This window comes from Oncorhynchus nerka, linkage group LG17 (genome assembly GCF_034236695.1).
Source record: "Oncorhynchus nerka isolate Pitt River linkage group LG17, Oner_Uvic_2.0, whole genome shotgun sequence".
Taxonomy (NCBI): domain Eukaryota; kingdom Metazoa; phylum Chordata; class Actinopteri; order Salmoniformes; family Salmonidae; genus Oncorhynchus; species Oncorhynchus nerka.
In genome coordinates, this window is record NC_088412.1 from 19,950,398 (window position 1) to 19,971,368 (window position 20,971).

At 43.0% G+C, this 20,971-nt stretch overlaps 1 protein-coding gene across 1 annotated transcript in view; it reads right to left on the reverse strand.

The window, feature by feature from the left end:
* LOC115144870 (potassium voltage-gated channel subfamily KQT member 1-like) overlaps nucleotides 1-20,971 on the reverse strand; it is a 55,312-nt gene that overhangs the window by 19,896 nt on the left and 14,445 nt on the right. The window contains exons 6-12 of the mRNA XM_029685968.2: nucleotides 19,568-19,678; nucleotides 19,244-19,339; nucleotides 17,047-17,175; nucleotides 12,363-12,513; nucleotides 2,665-2,691; nucleotides 1,003-1,053; nucleotides 496-610 (exon numbers count right to left, since the gene is read on the reverse strand). Coding sequence (XP_029541828.2) covers nucleotides 496-610; nucleotides 1,003-1,053; nucleotides 2,665-2,691; nucleotides 12,363-12,513; nucleotides 17,047-17,175; nucleotides 19,244-19,339; nucleotides 19,568-19,678 — 680 coding nt within the window. The remainder of the gene's footprint in view (nucleotides 1-495; nucleotides 611-1,002; nucleotides 1,054-2,664; nucleotides 2,692-12,362; nucleotides 12,514-17,046; nucleotides 17,176-19,243; nucleotides 19,340-19,567; nucleotides 19,679-20,971) is intronic.

Consider the following 20,971-nt stretch of genomic DNA (forward strand, 5'->3'; position numbering starts at 1 on the left):
GGAACTGTGAACACTTTAGAGAGGTGTGTGTCCACTTGGAGACACCAGTTAGTCCTCTCAATCAAACCCTTGTCATTTGTATTGTCTTATGTTGCACCTACAACACATTTTCTTATCATTTTACTGAACGTTTCAGAATATTTCCAGATTTTGTTATCAACAAATGTGGCGAAAAGTACAGTAAATGTAAAATGCACATAAAATCAACAGTGTAATTTTGGATTGTTTTGTCCTCACCTTTAGTCTAATAATTTTCCCATAATCTCCAAACTGTTCCCTTTTAATTGGTGCCATGGTTATACATATGCTTTCCACATTTCTTCTGTAAGAAACATTTCAATTTAGCCCTATACATATTGGCCAATTCCCACGAGTATAGGGGGTTAAAAAGTTCATAAGGGTAAGAGCATGGGTACAATACAATGGCTGTATGGAAGATGAATGTGAGGTAGATGTTCTGTAGTGTAGTGAGTGACGGGGTAGTTAGGTACTTACTGTGATGCGTCTGTCACCACGGGTAAAGGTGTGTCTTCGCTGACATAGTCCATGTCATCACTCAGGCTGTTGCCCCGGGAGATGCCTATGGCAGGCCCGTCCAGGTTTTTCTTAACTGTGCGAGGCAATGCAAGAGTCTTGGTGACATATTCAAGGATTTAGTTCAATGCAACTTCCAATTTTCTAAGTGAGGAGAAAATACACTCTTAGAAAAAAAAGGTGCTGTCTCGAACCTAAAAGGGTTCTTCGGCTGTCCCCAAAGGAGAACCCTTTGAAGAAACATTTTTGGTTCCAGGTAGAACCCTTTTCACTGAGGGTTCTACATGGAACCCAAAATGGTTCAATCTAGAACCAAAAAGATCTCGACTCTAGAACCAAAAAGGGTTCTCCTATAGGGACAACAGAAAAAAAAACTATTTTGGAAGTCTTTTTTCTAATTTATAGGCTTATTTATTGAAAAGTAAAGAGAAACTACAGGATAGCTAGTAAAGAAGTGTAAGAGTCTACCTGGAGAGGCAGCACAGCTCAGATTGAAAGAGGACCATGAGTGCTGAACGCCTGCAGTCAAGAAAGAAAGAACGTGTGAAAGACAAGTGGAATAGACACACAATGTGCTGACTAGTCAATGAAGTGTACAGTCCACCATTGTATTGTATCATCACACTAAGATGAGGTTGTTTTGGTGTGTGAACATGATGATTGATAACATCCCTTCCAAACCTCTACAGCAGGTTTGGTTAGTGCAACTAAAAACCATTGCAAAGGTTTGTAAGGACCTAGTCCAACAGTCCGCAAAGCCTGCCATCTCATCCTCCAATGGAGACGTTTCTTTAGAAGTGCCTAATTGTCTTTTTGTCTATTGTACTTTGTTTTTTGAGTATGCATACATGTGTATAGATGATGTAATGTATTGACTATGATCGTTTTTTAGTGTCTCGAAACTCCATTTGAGTGGTCCACAATGTGCATAAAAAATAATCAGTATTATTTATTATTGTATCATTGTGGAGTGACAAACTTTTCTAATCTAATCTAGTTTCAGGAACTGGGTTCTGTGCAGCTCCTCCACCTCTCTCTCATTCAGGGGGACCGGGGACGCGAGCGGAATTATCTGCTACACAAACACTGCAGGCTTATTAATATCTGGCTTGTCAGAGCAAACACACTGGGTTAGAAGCCCCAGAGAATGAAAACAAGCAGGGCCCGGAGAGAGAGAGAGTGGGAGGAAAGAGGGAGACAGAGAGAGTGAGACAGAGTGAGAGAGAGAGTGGGGGGAAAGAGGGAGACAGAGAGAGTGAGACAGAGTGAGAGAGAGAGTGGGGGGAAAGAGGGAGACAGAGAGAGTGAGACAGAGTGAGAGAGAGAGTGGGGGGAAAGAGGGAGACAGAGAGAGTGAGACAGAGTGAGAGAGAGAGCAGGAGACTGGCTGGAGAGAGAGAGCCCCATTGAGAAGGGAGATTCTCACAGACGACGGCCGGGCCAGAGGGCCAGATAGATAAGTGGAGCGATAAGCCGGACGTTGACTAAATCAAACAATGCCCAGTATATTTCTGACCACTGGAGCTCCACAATGGCCTCTTATCACCCGACCTCCCTCCCAGTCCCCCGGCCCTTGGCCTCTGTCCCCTGTTCCAGCCCTCACCCCGGCTGGTGTTGGCTGGACAGACAGAAAAGAAAACACCAGGGCTGGTCGATAGGACAGGAGGGAGTCCAGAGCCTGCCTGCGTCGGTCTCTCTGCAGGCTTCCAGTTTGCTCCGGTTTGTGACAAAGCGCCAGTCTAATTCAAATACTGTCTGGGCAGTTGTAAAAACCAAATAACTAATGATTAACACAGAGGATCTCTTAAAAGGACAAAGGATTGAGTCGTTAACTGCGTGAGTTGAAGCTGGAGTGCGTCAATAAGATTGGAGACCATGGAGTGATGTCATCTAGGAGATATTACACTTGTGACACGTGTTAGAGAGATAGTGTTAGTGGGAGGAGCTATAGGAGGACGGGCTCATTGTAATGGCTGGAATGGAATCAATGGAACAGTATCAAACACATCAAACATACGGAAACCACGTTTGACTCCGTTCCATCAATTCCATTCCAGCCATTACAATGAGCCCGTCCTCCTATCGCTCCTACCACCAGCCTCCTTGGTTACAGAGAGGTGGAGAACTCACCTGTTTGTCTGAACATCCGGATGATGCCTGAGGAGGAAAATAAATAACATTTCAAAATGATGTCCTCAAAAACACTGGCTTAATATGGAGTGATGTCATCTAGGAGATATTACACTTGTGACACGTGTTAGAGAGATAGTGTTAGTGGGAGGAGCTATAGGAGGACGGGCTCATTGTAACATAATGTATACAGAGAAATCAATCTACACAACCGATGGCGTGGGATATGGACAACACCAGATCACTTTTGAGGTCAGAAAACATATGATAAACTTAGATGTTAGCATCATATATGACTTTAATTATGGATGTAAGAGAGTGCAAATGTCATTGCTGTTCTATAAACCCTTTTCATCAGCAACACAGTTAACACTTGGTTTCTGCAACAAAATAATCCATTTAAACAACCCATCATCTGCAAGGACATTTTGAATCTGAAGATGTCTGTTTTTCTGCACTGTTAGCAGTAGAACGTACACCACGTTGCCTGGACTCTAAACATTATCATTAGTGACAACATGCTGTTGAGAGTGTGGTGAGCATGGCTACTTAAAAGTCTTTATGACATCAACAGACAGCCTTTCAAAAGCCTTGGCTCCACTAACTAGCCTCAGCATCCAAAAAAACATGCAATTTGACAAATGTGCATTTTTTCCCCACTCTAAAGTTCAAAGGCAGTGAGACATATGTTCCTGTTCATTATCTAAGTTATATCCCACCAAACAAGATAGCATTTTCCCCCATAACTCCTTTTTCTACTGGTGACGTTCTGCGTTTATGTCCCTCTCCCTCCTTTTATGATTATGTGCTTTGACAGGAAAAACTCATAAAGGACACTTATTAACCTCCAGACTGGGACGATTCATTTGGCAGGGGTTAGAGGTTTACACAGGAAGTCCCCCCCACCGGTAGATGGTGCAATGGAAAAGTCCAATCTATCATTAATATGGAGTAATAGGCCTCAGCAGCACCAGTATGGACCACTGGATTTCATCTGGAGGTGGATGGACAGGGCACGAGAGTTTGGGAAATAATCATATTTTTAGATAGCAACTTAGACAACAACAGGTTAGACTACGTGGCTAGCTAGCAGCATCAGGTGAAAACTGAGTAACTGAATGTAAAATCTGTGGGAATGTAATCACTGATTCAACACAAAACACTATAGCTTTCTGACTGACTCTTGCCACAACAGGTCTACCTCCTAAGTATTTTTTTATTTAAAAAAATGTACACTACCGTTCAAAGGTTTGGTGTCACTTAGAAATGTCCTTGTTTTTAAAAGAAAAGCACATTTGTTGTCCAATAAAACAACATCAAATTGATTAGAAATACAGTGTAGACATTGTTAATGTTGTAAATGACTATTGTAGCTGGAAACAGCAGATTTTTTATGGAATATCTACATAGGCGTACAGAGGCCCATTATCAGCAACCATCACTCCTGTGTTCCAATGGCACGTTGTGTTAGCTAATCAAAGATTATCACTATCAAAGGCTAATTGATCATTAGAAAACCCTTTTGCAATTATGTTAGCACAGCTGAAAACGGTTGTCCTGATTAAATAAGCAATAAAACGGACCTTCTTTAGACTAGTTGAGTATCTGGAGCATCAGAATTTGTGAGTTCGATTACAGGCTCAAAATTACTGGAAACAAAGACCTTTCTTCTGAAACTCGTCAGTCTATTATTTTTCTGAGAAATGAAGGCTATTCCATGCGACAAATTGCCAAGAAACTGAAGATCTGGAACAGCGCTGTGTACTACTCCCTTCACAGAACAGCACAAACTGTCTCTAACCAGAATAGAAAGAGGAGTGGGAGGCCCGGGTGCACATCTGAGCAAGAGGACAAGTACATTAGAGTGTTTCGTTTGAGAATCAGACGCCTCACAAGTCCTCAACTGGCAACTTCATTAAATAGTACCCGCAAAACACCAGTCTCAACGTCAACAGTGAAGAGACGACTCCGGGATGGTGGCCTTCTAGGCAGAGTTCCTCTGTCCAGTGTCTGTTCTTTTGCCCATCTTAATATTTTCTTTTTATTGGCCAATCTGAGATATGGCTTTTCTTTGCAACTCTGCCTGGAAGACCAGCATCCCGGAATCACCTCTTCACTGTTGACGTTGAGACTGGTGTTTTGTGGATACTATTTAATGAAGCTACCATGGCCCGGAGTCAGTTAGGGCAGCAAAGAAGCCAACATCAGGGACAGACTGATATTCTGCAAAAGGTACCGGGCTTGGACTGCTGAGGACTGGAGTAAAGTTATTTTCTCTGATGAATCCCCTTTCCGATTGTTTGGGGCATCCGGAAAAAAGCTTGTCCGGAGAAGACAAGGTGAGCGCTACCATCAGTCCTGTGTCATGCCAACAGTAAAGCATCCTGAGACCATTCATGTGTGGGGTTGCTTCTCAGCCAAGGGAGTGGGCTCACTCACAATTTTGCCTAAGAACACAGTCATGAATAAAGAATGGTACCAACACATCCTCCGAGAGCAACTTCAACCATCCAGGAACAGTTTGGTGACGAACAATGCCTTTTCAAGCATGTTTGAGAAACTTGCCATAAGACAAAAGTGATAACTAAGTGGCCTGGGGAACAAAACATAGATATTTTGGGTCCATGGCCAGGAAACTCCCCAGACCTTAATCCCATTGAGAACTTGTGGTCAATACTCAAGAGGTGGGTGAACAAACAAAACCCCACAAATTCTGACAAACTCCAAGCATTGATTATGCAAGAATGGGCTGCCATCAGTCAGGATGTGGCCCAGAAGTTGATTTACAGGTCTTGAAAAAGAAGGGTCAACACTGCAAATATTGACTCTTTGCATCAGCTTCATGTAATTGTCAATAAAAGCCTTTGACACTTATGAAATGCTTGTAATTATACTTCAGTATTCCATAGTAACAACTGACAAAAATATCTAATGACACTGAAGCAGCAAACTTTGTGGAAATTCATATTTGTGTCATTCTCAAAACTTTTGGCCACGACTGTACTTGTCCTCTTGCTCAGTTGTGCACCCAGGCCTCCCACTCCTCTTTCTATTCTGGTTAGATACATTTTGTGCTGTTCTGTGAAGGGAGTAGTACACAGCGCTGTTCCAGATCTTCAGTTTCTTGGCAATTTCTCGCATTTCTCAGAAAAATAATAGACTGACGAGTTTCATTTCTAAGTGACCCCAAACTTTTAAACGGTAGTGTAGGTAAAATCAATCAGATAGTGTGATTGTCTGATGTCTGTGAAGTGTACAAGTGGAGCAGTAAAGAACTTGTATACATAACATCTAATCACCACTGACTCTAATGACTTCCATTTTGCTTGTTCTGGCCCTGCTGGTGCTGGACTCTAACCCAGGCACGTGGCAGCCATCTTGTGTCTGACTGTCTGTCACACGGTCCCTGTTCTTTTCTCTGAATGACTGACTGACATTCAAGCTCTCTATCTTGAGAGGCTAGTTAAGGACCATATCACCTCCATCTGAGCCGATATGCTAGACCCACTGCAATTTGCATATCACCCCAACAGATCCACGGACAACGCAGTCGCCATTGCACTGAACACTGCCCTATCCCACCTGGACAAGAGAAATACCTGTGCAAGAATGCTGTTCATTGACTACAGCTCAGTTTTTAACGCCATAGTACCCTGATCATATTACTCCAGTGCTAGCCTCCCTACACTGTCTTCCTGTCAAGGCAAGGGCTGATTTCAAGGTTTTACTGCTAACCTACAAAGCATTACATGGGCTTGCTCCTACCTATCTCTCTGATTTGGTCCTGCCGTACATACCTACACGTACGCTACGGTCACAAGACGCAGGCCTCCTAATTGTCCCTAGAATTTCTAAGTATACTCAATATGATTGAGTGTAGTCTGGCCCAGGAGTGTGAAGGTGAACGGAAAGGCTCTGGAGCAACGAACCGCCCTTGCTGTCTCTGCCTGGCCGGTTCCCCTCTTTCCACTGGGATTCTCTGCCTCTAACTCTATTATAGGGGCTGAGTCACTGGCTTACTGGTGCTCTTTCATGCCGTCCCTAGGACGGGTGCGTCACTTGAGTGGGTTGAGTCACTGATGTGATCTTCCTGTCCGGGTTGGCGCCCCCCCTTGGGTTGTGCCGTGGCGGAGATCTTTGTGGGCTATACTAGGCCTTGTCTCAGGATGGTAAGTTGGTGGTTGAAGATATCCCTCTAGTGGTGTGGGGGCTGTGCTTTGGCAAAGTGGGTGGGGTTATATCCTTCCTGTTTGGCCCTGTCTGGGGGTATCATCGGTTGGGGCCACAGTGTCTCCTGACCCCTCCTGTCTCAGCCTCCAGTATTTATGCTGCAGTAGTTTGTGTGTCGGGGGGCTAGGGTCAGTTTGTTATATCTGGAGTACTTCTTCTGTCTTATCCGGTGTCCTGTGTGAATTTAAGTATGCTCTCTCTAATTCTCTCTTTCTTTCTCTCTCTCGGAGGACCTGAGCCCTAGCACCATGCCTCAGGACTATCTGGCATGATGACTCCTTGCTGTCCCCAGTCCACCTGGCCGTGCTGCTGCTCCAATTTCAACTGTTCTGCCTGCGGCTATGGAATCCTGACCTGTTCACCGGACGTGCTACCTGTCCCAGACCTATTATTTGACCATGCTGGTCATTTATGAACATTTGAACATCTGGCCATGTTCTGTTATAATCTCCACCTGGCACAGCCAGAAGACGACTGGCCACCCCTCATAGCCTGGTTCCTCTCTAGGTTTCTTCCTAGGTTTTGGACTTTCTAGGGAGTTTTTCCTAGCCAATGTGCTTCAACACCTGCATTGCTTGCTGTTTGGGGTTTTAGGCTGGGTTTCTGTACAGCACTTTGAGATATCAGCTGATGTACGAAGCGCTATATAAAATAAATTGGATTTGATTTGATTCAAGCTCATCACTAAGCTCAGGGCTTGGGTCTCAACCCCTCACTGTCCAACTGTGTCCTGGATTTCCTGACAGGCCGACCCCAAGTTGTGAAGGTAGGCAACAACACCTCGGCCACGCTGACCCTCAACATGGGGACCCCATAGGGGGTTGAGTTTGCAGCCCCCTCCTGTACTCCGTGGACACCCACATCTCCAACTCAATCATCACATTTGCTGATGACACAACACCGGTAGGCCTGATTACCAACAACAATGAGACAGTGTACAGGGAGGAGGTGGGCTCCCTGACAGAGTGGTGCCAGGAAATTAACCTCTCCCTCAGTGTCCAAAAAAACGAAGGAGCTGATCAGGGACTTCAGGAGACAGAGAGAGCACGCCCCCATCCACGTCGACAGAGCTGCAGTGGAGAGGGTCAAAAGCTTCAAGTTCCTCTGCGTGCACATCACTGACAACCTGAAATGGTCCCTTCATACAGACAGCATGGTGAACAAGGTGCAACAGTGCCTCTTCAAACTCAGGAGGATGAAGAAATGTGGCTTGGCCCCTAAGACCCTCACAAACTTTTACAGATGGACCATTGAGAGCATCTTGTCAGGCTATATCACCACCTGGTACGGCAATTGCATTCTCCAGAACCACAGGGCTCTCCAGAGGGTGGTGCTGTCAATCCAACACATCACCGGGGGCATACTGCCTGCCCTCCAGGACATCTACAGCACCCGGTGTCACAGGAAGGCCAAGAAAATCATCAAGGACCTCAGCCACCCGAACCATGGCCTGTTCACCCTTCTACCATCTAGAAGGCAGAGACAGTACAGATGTATCAAAGCTGGGAACAAAAGACTTATAAACAGCTTCTATCTCCAAACCATCAGACTGTTAAACAGTTACCATGAGTGGCCTCCGCCCAGTACCCTTCCCTGAACCTTAGTCACTGTTACTAGACGGCTACCACCAGGTACTCTACCCTGCACCACAGAGACTGCTAACCTATGTACATAGTCATTGAACACTGGTCACTTTAATAATGTTTACATACTGTTTTGCCCACTTCATGTGTACAGTTGAAGTCGGAAGTTTACATACACTTAGCTTGGAGTCATTAAACTCATTTTTCAACCACGATAGTTTTGGCAAGTTGGTCAGGACATCTACTTTATGCATGACACAAGTATTTTTTCCAACAATTGTTTCCATACAGATTATTTCACTTATAATTCACTGTATCACAATTCCAGTGGGTCAGAAGATTACATACACTAAATTGGCTGTGCCTTTAAACAGCTTGGAAAATTCCAGAAAATTATGTCATGGCTTTAGAAGCTTTTGATAGGCTAATTGACATCATTTGAGTAAAGTAGAGGTGTACCTGTGTATATTTCAGGACCTAGCTTCAAACTCAGTGCCTCTTTGCTTGATATCATGGGGAAATCCAAAGAAATCAGCCAAGACCTCAGCGAGCAATTTCCAAATGTCTGAAGGTACCACGTTCATCTGTACAAACAATAGTACGCAAGTATAAACACCATGGGACCACGCAGCCGTCATACCGCTCAGGAAGGAGACGCGTTCTGTCTCCTAGAGATGAACATACTTTGGTGCAAAAAGTGCAAATCAATCCCAGAACAACAGAAAAGGACCTTGTGAAGATGCTGGAGGAAACAGGTACAAAAGTATGTATATCACAGTAAAAAGAGTCCTACATCGACATAACCTGAAAGGCCGCTCAGCAAGGAAGAAACCACTGCTCCAAAACCGCCATAAAGAAGCCAGACTACGGTTTGCAACTGCACATGGGGACAAAGATCGTACTTTTTGAGCTGATGACACAAAAATAGAACTGTTTGGCCATAATGACCATCGTTGTGTTTGGAGGAAAAAGGGGGATGCTTGCAAGCCGAAGAACACCATCCCAACCGTGAAGCACGGGGTTGGCAGCATCATGTTGTGGGGGTGCTTTGCTGCAGGAGGAACTGGTGCACTTCACAAAATAGATGGCATGAGAAATGAAAATTATGTGGATATATTGAAGCAACATCTCGAGACATCAGTCAGAAAGTTAAAGCTTGGTCGCAAATGGGTCTTCCAAATGAACAATGACCCCAAGCATACTTCCAAAGTTGTGGCAAAATGGCTTAAGGTCAACAAAGTCAAGTTATTGGAGTGGCCATCACAAAGCCCTGACCTCAATCCTATAGAAGATTTCTGGGCAGAACTGAAAAAGCGTGAGCAAGGAGGCCTACAAACCTGAATCAGTTACACCAGCTCTGTCAGGAGGAATGGGCCACAATTCCCCCAACTTATTGTGGGAAGCTTGTGGAAGGCTACCCGAAACGTTTGACCCAAATTAAACAATTTAAAGGCAATGCTACCAAATACTAATTGAGTCTATGTAAACTTCTGACCCACTGGGAATGTGATGAAAGAAATAAAAGCTGAAATAAATCATTCTCTCTACTATTATTCTGACATTTCACATTCTTAAAATAAAGTGGCGATCCTAACTGACCTAAAACAGGGTATTGTTACTTGGATTAAGTGTCAGGAAATATGAAAAACTGAGTTTAAATGTATTTGGCTAAGGTCTATGTAAACTTCAGATTTCAACTGTATTCTAGCCATGGCTAATCCTATATAACTTTCTTTTTCTGGGTTATGCTAGTTATTACTGTACTGGTGGAGCTAGAAACACTGGTGGAGCTAGAAGCATTTGCTGCACCTGTGATAACGTCTACAAATCTGTGTACGCAACCAATCATCATTGATTTGATTTGTATCATGAACAACCAGCTTCACAACACCTCAGTTAGTCCTCATCCCTACCTACCATCCCTATTCTCTCCCTCGCTCTCTTTATGGGGGAGGAGAGAGTCAATCACACCACTGTGTCATGTCCCATCCACATGGCATATATTGCACAGATTCATCATTACTTACAATTTACTCCATGAGCATTAAACTGGATGGTAAATAGCTACGGATAAGAACATTGTATCCTCACGTCTGAAATATAGTCCTACTCCCAAGGGGATTGAGTTCCTCCTATTTCTATATCACTGTTGGAATCTCAAACAGAGGACTCCAACTGTGCCATGCAAATGTTTGTCTCTCTTGTCTCCACTGGCCCCTAACCAGTCAAGTCACCAGGGTTTACTCACCAAGCATCCAATATCTCTGTTTTACTGAAATGATGGATTTTCAATGCGCAAAACATAAGGCTGCATGACATCACTTCAAGGGGCCTTTAAATACATTATTTTGTCAAATTAAGTTTGAAAAGGAAGAAAAAACTGTTTCATAACTGTGGTAATTCACTTTGGAAAATGCTCCTCATAGGACATCTGCTTCTATCACAGCTGGCTCAAACATGCATGACCCATGGTTATTTCTCTGAAAAATACCTCAACACAGGGCACCATTCAACAGTATGCCATGCTCTCAATTGAGACTTATCGTCAATTAAGGCATGGGAGTCCGTTTGCAATGTACTGTAGTGTCAAGTACTGGTTTTCAGTTCATAGTTTTAACAGTTCCTAGAAAGCACTAGTATTGTATATGCTGGTTCAAGTAGTCTATGTGTTCCTCGTAAAACAAACCACTACATATTATACATTATAAACTGGGAGGTTTGAGCCCTGAATGCTGATTGGCTGATAGCCATGGTATATCAGACCGTATACCACAGGTATAACAAAACATTTATTTTTACTGCTCTAATCATGTTGGTAAACAGTTTATAATAGCAATAAGGCACCTCAGGGGTTTGTGCGTCATGCATAAGAACAGCCCTTAGCCGTGGTATACTGGCCATATAGATCCAAGAGGCATCTAAACATATATATATATATATATATATATATATATATATATATATATATATATATATATTTTAACTGCATTGTTGGTTAGTGGCTCGTAAGTAAGCAAATCACTGTAAGGTCTACACCTGTTATATTCGGCGCATGTGACTAATAACATGTGATTTGATATATCACACCCCCTTGTGCCTTATTGCTTAATTCCAATACCAATGAGCTTGTTACCTATACACCTTTACACACAATGTGTTCAGACATGCCCAGTATGGCAGTATCTATCTTCACTTGAAGCCAACCAATAGGAGCATCTGTAAGATGACCAACTGCATATGTACAGAAACTAGGGCCAGGACGATACCACTATACCACTATCACAAACTGTTTGGTCCTTTTAAAAACCTGCTATATGTAAAATAGCATGTGCTATAACTTGGAAAAGAAATAAAGGTGACTCTGGATTACAACATAATGATGTTTGTTTCCAGCATTAGGGCTGTTTTCCTAAAGAAGTTAAATCCGCTTCGTGTTTTGATTCAACCTCCCTAAGAGAGGAGGTGACCTTGATAATTTATTGTTAAAACGAGAGGCTGCCTGGATCTTTAAATTAAAGACCCTTGCTCCCTTCGGTCTCAACGTAGACTTTGATCTGAAGCCATTCTTGTGATTATTGTGACTTTGCCATTGTAATTGTTTGTAAGCTTGTGTAGTCTAAAATAAATCTATGGTCGTATGCTATCCATTTGTTGTTTGTATGCTGTTCTTTGTATGCCATTTTAATATTTGAGAATTAACCAATGATATTAGGCCACAACTTGGCCATGATTACAGACACCTGTGTGTCGAGTCATCAAGCAGTGTTTGTGATTATACCCTGATGAAGACAGCTTGGCTGTCGAAACGTTGGTAATTCAATTTTTGCATCTGAGCTCCTAGAGTGTGCGGCTCTCTTTTATTTTCAAATTGATTCAGTTATATACCTTGGGGTTCTTCTAGAAAGAAGGGGACCTCTTTCTTCTCGTCGTTATCTTCGATGTGGTCGAAGGTGATCTGAGGAATGGACATCTTCCTCGCTCCAAGGATGGTCATGGAGCCATTGTCACGAACCATCTTCAGTTTCCTCTTGGTGCGCTTGTTCAACACAGACAGACACAAGAATGCATCACCAGGGCTTTCCTGAACACAAACTCAGCATTGGTTAAACTCAGGGCCAGGAGTTTTCCTAGTCAGGTTAATGTTCTCCTGTTGGAATATTTTTCATCTGAGTTTAGAGGAAAGTCTTTGTCCTCAGGCCTGGAGGGAAGCCAAAGTAATTCCGCTCCCCTACAGTGGTAAAGCGGCATTTACTGGTTCTAACAGCAGACCTATCAGCTTGCTGCCAGCTCTTAGCAAACTGTTGTAAAAAATTGTGTTTGACCAAATACAATGCTATTGTTAAATGCGGAAGACAGATTTCAGTTGTACAACTGACTAGGTATCCCCCTTTCCTTTAATAAACTGGTCCTGAACAGCATTGTATTTGTACAAATCATTGATTTTGTTCTAGACCTGGTAATGAATGATGTGGCTGTTGAACAAATTGAGGAGACTAAATTACTTTCCATTACCTTAGACTGTAAACTGTCATGGTCAAAACATATAGATTCAATGGTTATAAAGATGGGGAGAGTTCTGTCCGTAATAAAGAGATGCTCTGCTTTTTTGACACCACACTCCAAAAAGCAAGTTCTGCAGGCTCTAGTTTTGTATTATCTTGATTATTGTCCAGTCGTGTGGTCCAGTGCTGCAAGGACAGACCTAGTTAAGCTGCAGCTGGCCCAGAACAGAGTGGGACGTTCTGCTCCCCATTGTAATCAGAGGGCTGATATAAATACTATACATGCCAGTCTCTCTTGGCTAAGAGTTGAGGAGAGACTGATCACTTCTTTTTATAAGAAACAATAATGTCTTGAAAATCCCAAATTGTTTACATAGTCAACTTACACACAGCTCTGACACACACACTTATCCCACCAGACATGCCACCAAGGGTCTTTTCACAGTCCCCAAATCCAGAATAAATTCAAGAAAGTGTACAGTATTATATAGGGCCCTTATTGCATGGAACTTCCTTCCATCTCATATTATTGCTCAAATAAACAGCAAACCTGGTTTTAAAAAACAGATTGACCTAGATAGTTAGTGTGGATGCATTGATATGTAGGCTGTGTGCTTTTTTATGCAGTTCTGTCCTGCTGTTCTTGTTTATTGATGTTCTGTATTATGTTTAATGTTTTGTGTGGACCCCAGGAAGTGTAGCTGCTGCTTTTGCAACAGCTAATGGGGATCCTAATAAAATACCAAATACCAAGTCACATGTGGCCATTCCCTACCTTCATATGTTAGACAAGTTGTTGTGGTTGTGTTTTTATGGTTTAGCACTATCACTTGTCATTCATTCCTGATTTGCTATTTTCTAACATGGCTTATACTACCCAGTAAACTTTGAATCCTAACCATTCAGAACACAGAAACCTCAGTATCTGTTTTGTAAGCAATGATTTGTGCACCTTTAAACCTTCAAATAATACACTGTGTTAGTCATATCTTCTTGTACTATAGCATGGTGATTAAGGCCATGTCTTCAAATCTGTGCTGGTTTAACTGAGGTCAACGCTCTTTGAGTCTCTGAATTCCTCGGGGCCTTCATTGTGCTCCACTCCATCACCTAGAGGCAGCACGTCACTAACTGACTGCTTTATAGACACACAAGGATTTTTACTCAATGACACACACAGTGTCCTGGCATTGACACTGGCCCATAGTCCTGTCCAAATACCAGAATGGGTCTGAATCCTGAATGACTCATTAGGAGCAGAGGGGGGAGAGAGAGGAGAGAGAGAGAAAGAGGGAAAGAGGAGAAGAGAGAGAGAGAGAGAGAGAGAGAGAGAGAGAGAGAGAGAGGAGAAGTCACATGCCGAAACAGAAAGTGACAGAAGCAGCCTTCACTCTCCCCAATGTGTGGGTTCAATGCCGAACAATTTTTGTTGTTGTTGCTGTTCTACCAACACAAAGGTTTCCTCCCATGAGAAAGGCGGCAATGACATCATCTCAACTGACTGTGTCTTTGTGTGGGGGAGACAAAGGCCCGGAATCATCCTGGGGGGCTCAAACACGAGAAGTATGTGGCAGGGTCTACAGTCAATCACGGATTACAAAAAGAAAACCAGCCATGTCGCGGACATCAACGTCTTGCTCCCAGACAAATTAAACATCTTCTTTGCTCGCTTTGAGGACAATACAGTGTCACTGACACAGCCCGCTACCAAAGCGGGCCGTGTCAACTTGAGTAAAACATTTAAATGTGTTAACCCTCACAAGGCTGCCAGACCAGATGGCATCCCTAGCCGCATCCTCAGAGTAGGCGCAGACAAGCTGGCGTGTTTAAAAACATATTCAATCAATCCATATCCCAGTCTCCCTATCCCAGTCCCCACATGCTTCAAGATGGCCACATTGTTCCTGTTCCCAAGAAAGCTAAGGTTTCTGAACCCCGTTGCACTCACTTCTGTCATCATGAAGTGCTTTGAGAGACTAGTCAAGGAGCATATCACCTCCACCCTACCTGATACCCTAGACCCACTCCAATTTGCCTACAGCCCCAATTGGTCCACTGACGATGCAATCGCCATCACACTGCACACTGTCCTATCCTACCTGGACAAGAGGAATACCTATGTAAGAATGCTGTTCATTGACTACAGCTCCGCATTTAATACCATAGTATCCTCCAAACTCGTCATTAAGCTCGAGACCCTGGGTCTCAACCCCACCCTGTGCAACTGGGTCCTGGACTTTGATACACCACCCCCAGGTGGTGAAGGTAGGAAACAACATCTCCACCTCGCTGATCCTCAACACTGGGACCCCACAAGGGTGCGTTCTCAGCCCTCTCCTGTATTCCCTGTTCACCCATGACTGCGTGGCCATGCACACTTCCAACACAATCATCAAGTTTGCACACGACAATACAGTGGTAGACTTGATTACCAACAACAACAACGAGATGGCCTACAGGGAGGAGGTGAGGGCCCTCGGAGTGTGGTGTCAGGAAAATAACCTCTCACTCAACGTCAACAAAACAAAGGAGATGATCGTGGAGCACCCCCCCTATGCACATCAAATGGACAGTAGTGGAGAAAGTGGAAAGGTTTAAGTTCCTCGGCGTACACATCACGGAGAAGGAGAAGTCACAGACAAACTGAAATGGTCCACCCACACAGACAGCATGGTGAAGAAGGTGCAACAGTGCCTCTTCAACCTCAGGAGGCTGAAGAAATTTGGCTTGTCACCTAAAACATTCACAAACTTTTACAGATGCACAATCGAGAGCATCCTGTCGGGCTGTATCACCGCCTGGTACGGCAACTGCACTGCCCTCAACCGCAAGGCTCTCCAGAGGGTTGTGCGGTCTGCACAACGCATCACCGGGGGCAAACTACTATCATCCAGAAGGCGAGGTCAGTAATGGTGCATCAAAGCTGGGACTGAGAGACTGAAAAACCATCAGACTGTTAAACAGCCATCACTAACATAGAGAGGCTGCTGTCAACATACAGACTCAAATCTCTGGCCACTTTAATAAATGGACTTAATACATGTATCACTAGTCACCTTAAATAACGCCACTTTAATAATGTTTACATATCCTACATTACTCATCTCATATGTACATACTGTTCTGTACCATATACAGTACTGCACCTTGCCTATGCCTATCATTAGTCACTTTAAATAATGCCACTTTAATAATGTTTACATATCCTACATTACTCATCTCATATGTATATACTGTATTTTATACCATCTACTGCATCTTGCCTATGCAGCACGGCCATCGCTCATCCAGATATTTATATGTACATATTCTCATTCATCCCTTACATTTGTGTGTATAAGGTAGTTGTTGTGAATTTGTTCGATTACTTATTAGATATTACTGCATTGTCGGAACTAGAAGCACAAGCATTTCACTACACTCGCATTAACATCTGCTAACCATGTGTATGACCAATCAAATTTGATTTGATTTTGATTTGACTGGCTCTTGCCTCGAGCAGTAAGGCATACGGGGGGTTGAGATGGTGAAAGGGAGTGGGTGGGGGGCTTAACTTGTTCTTTCGTAGATCCATGCCCTAAGCACCACCACATTGCTAATGTATTTCAAATCCACACTGTCAAAGGGAATAGTACCATATGTCTGTCTGTCTGTCTGTCTGTCTGTCTGTCTGTCTGTCTGTCTGTCTGTCTGTCTGTCTGTCTGTCTGTCTGTCTGTCTGTCTGTCTGTCTGTCTGTCTGTCTGTCTGTCTGTCTGTGTCTGTCTCTGTCTGTCTCTGTCTGTCTGTCTCTGTCTGTCTGTCTGTCTGTCTGTCTGTCGGAAGGCTCATATCACCAGCAAACAGCTTTTTCCTGAGGGCAGCTCTCTTTCTGACATCTCCTCTGGGAATTGAGACAGGATGCAAGCTCTCCAAGAGACAGGTTGACAGATATGTTAGCTGTTGATTGACAAAGCAGCTACAGTGCATCAGTAGAATGCCTCTCTGAACAGGGATAAAGGTGTATAAAGTGTGTATAGACCTGCAGTATTATGTTTGTTATAACTGAAGATGTGAGGTAGTGTTTACCTTGTTTCTGAGGTTTGGGTTGTTGTTTTCAGAGTTCATGGGGGGAATGTAGTCTCCGGTGAGGACATACATCTTCCAGGTGGCGGGACAGCCTTCTCGTTTCTCTGCTGCATAGCAGCGCCACAGCGTCTGAAAAAGAGGATGGACAAACTGAACCAGTGTGATAAGTGTCCTAGCATATTTACCCACGGTAAACACAGATGGTGAGCTGATCACCTGGACATTATCTCAGTTCTGGGTAGAAGCTGCCCTCAGGCACAGATCTAGGATCAGACCTGTCCTAACCTTAACCATATGACCATTCACATACAGTATAACCATTCACATATAACCATTCACATACAGTATAACCATTCACATATAACCATTCACATATAACCATTCATATAGCCATTCATATAACCATTCATATAACCATTCACATACAGTATAACCATTCATATAACCATTCACATACAGTATAACCATTCATATAACCATTCACATATAACCATTCACATACAGTATAACAATTCATATAACCATTCACATACAGTATAACCATTCATATAACCATTCACATATAACCATTCACATATAACCATTCATATAACCATTCACATATAACCATTCACATATAACCATTTACATACAGTATAACCATTCATATAGCCATTCATATAACCATTCATATAACCATTCACATACAGTATAACCATTGACATACAGTATAACCATTCATATAACCATTCACATACAGTATAACCATTCATATAACCATTCACATATAACCATTCATATAACCATTCACATACAGTATAACCATTCATATAACCATTCACATACAGTATAACCATTCACATATAACCATTCATATAACCATTCACATACAGTATAACCATTCATATAACCATTCACATATAACCATTCATATAACCATTCACATACAGTATAACCATTCACATATAACCATTCATATAACCATTCACATACAGTATAACCATTCATATAACCATTCACATATAACCATTCACATATAACCATTCATATAACCATTCACATATAACCATTTACATACAGTATAACCATTCATATAGCCATTCATATAACCATTCATATAACCATTCACATACAGTATAACCATTCACATATAACCATTCATATAACCATTCACATACAGTATACCCATTCACATATAACCATTCACATAACCATTCACATATAACCATTCATATAACCATTCACATACAGTATAAACATTCATATAACCATTCACATATAACCATTCACATATAACCATTCATATAACCATTCACATACAGTATAAACATTCATATAACCATTCACATACAGTATAAACATTCACATAACCATTCACATACAGTATAACCATTCACATATAACCATTCATATAAACATTCACATACAGTATAACCATTCACATATAACCATTCACATAACCATTCACATACAGTATAAACATTCATATAACCATTCACATACAGTATAACCATTCATCTAACCATTCATATAACCATTCACATACAGTATAACCATTCATATAGCCATTCATATAACCATTCATATAACCATTCACATACAGGATAACCATTCATATAACCATTCATATAACCATTCACATACAGTATAACCATTCACATACAGTATAACCATTCATATAACCTGTGGGCTTCTTTGTATGTTCAGAGTCAATGTGATCCTTGTGATGGCCAGCTCCTGGTTAATTAACTGCCTGCTATTTGCCTGTCTTCTCTGCCTGGGAGAGAACAGGACAGGACAGCTCACCTTTTCCAGGACATGTGCAGACTACAAACACTGCTACTCATCTATTTGTACTAGACTGCTTTTTGAAGCTTACATTGGCAAGATTTGAAGGGAACAAATGTGTTATTTAAATAAATCAGGAAATGTAGTGGTCCTGGACATGTTAAATTGAACCTATCTGACATCCTGGCCTGGAGTTGTTACATGAGTAAAGCACTGAATCAAAGATGGCGTCCGTCAGACCAGACCAGACCTGGTCCTAGAGAGGTTCAGCGGCCTACAGTAGGTCCCATGTGTCATCACTGTGCTTAAGCACTTTCTACACACTCATTCCTATACATATTCTCTCCTATACACAGCTGTTGAGATCCCAGACAGGACAGAGTGATTGTTTGGCTGCTGTCTGTCTGTCTGTCTGTCTGACTGACAGTACCTGGATTAGTGAGGCTGCAGCCGGGATCTGTCTGTTGAAATGTTTCTGTCTCTGTTTCTGCTGCACCTTCAGAGCAAAGCCCGAGCCCAGTATACCCTGGAGAAGGGGAGGGGGAGAGAGAGAAAGAGAGAGAGAGGCATCATGACACTGAAACCACAGGACGACCTGGAGCTGCACACTGATGCTTTCCCTCAGAGGACTAACTGGGTTACTCACCAGACAACACAGTAATGATGGAAGGCAATATTGTGTATTATGAATTATGTACACATTATGCTATTTAGTTTATTGTGGAAGAAAAGGAGGAAGATGAGGGGTAATTACTGCAGGCAGAGCGAAGAAGGAGATGGCGAAGATGCTGAAGCAGGAGGCAATGCACTTCCCTATCCACGTCTGAGGAATCTTGTCCCCGTAGCCAATGGTGGTCACCGTCACCTGGGGGCAGTGGGGACGGGAAAGGTTAGGGAAAACAAGGCAATGTTTCCACACACTGATGTTATTTTTATTTACACGATCATTTCCCGTTATATACATCTTTTCACCATTATTACATTTACATATGTAGTAAAGAAGTTAAACATCGTTTGTTAAAGGCTTCTAATAATGAGCTACTTGGTCGTAAAGAGGTCATTGAGCACAGTTTGGCGATAACAACAAGGAGCAGACCATGAGGAGAAAGTTCATCACACGTATTGGCCTGCCTCCAAAACTGTCACCACTCAGCAGTTGAAATTCACTCAATAGGAATACGATTCTGACTGGGACTAATCCTCGGTGAGGAGAGGATTCTGGGACTAATCCTCAGTGAGGAGAGGAATTTGGCCAAGCGGAGCGCGGAGGAAAACAAATACCCCTGCATTTCCATGTACATCCACTCTGAAAGCTGAGCCAATTGTGACACATTGAAAGAAGCACAGTGGAGTGTCTTTGGGGCGCCGTGTGACCTTGTGCTGTGTGCTTATACAAAGAGGGTGATGTAAGGTGAGATACTTAAAACTTTTTGGGAGTAAATAGGAAGAAGGAGGGAGGGAAGAAAGGAGGGAGGGGGATGGTTAATCCTCATCTACACATTCTATGACTAAACAATGGGCCTGACATCAGTGTGGAATAGTCCACTCAACAACACCCCCGCATTCAAACCCCTGGTGTAAGCGCTGCACTCCAAGTGTGTGGCGAAGCCTCTCCATGTCTTCACAAAGGTCAAACACACCATCTTGAGTTCTCACTGGGGCACAGTCCATTTACTCTTTCTCCCTCTCTCTGTGGAAGTGTGTGTCATTGCCACACCACACCTGCCATCATATGGTTCATAGTAAACAACATACACCCTAAAAACAACATCAACTAAATCTCTCTCTCTACCCCTCTCCCTATCCATCCTGATATTAATCACTTCTCTGTCTCTCTCTCCCATTTTCAGAGGTTGAGCAGAGTGCTGGTGAATCTCCAGATCAAACACTCTTCCCTTAACAACCTCTGAGTGTGAGGCAGATGAGAGGAGAGGAGAAATATGAATCATGCCATTGGCCTGTGGGCTCTGGGCCCGTCCTACAGCTGTGCCCTGCACCTGCACACCCCACAGTGGAAAACAAGCTGACAGGGAATACACTGGGAAACACGCACACACAACACTCTCCAAACAGGCTCTCCCTTTACTGCTGGACAAACTGATCTCAGCACACACACACCACACACACACACACACACACACGAGTGACCAAACCTATT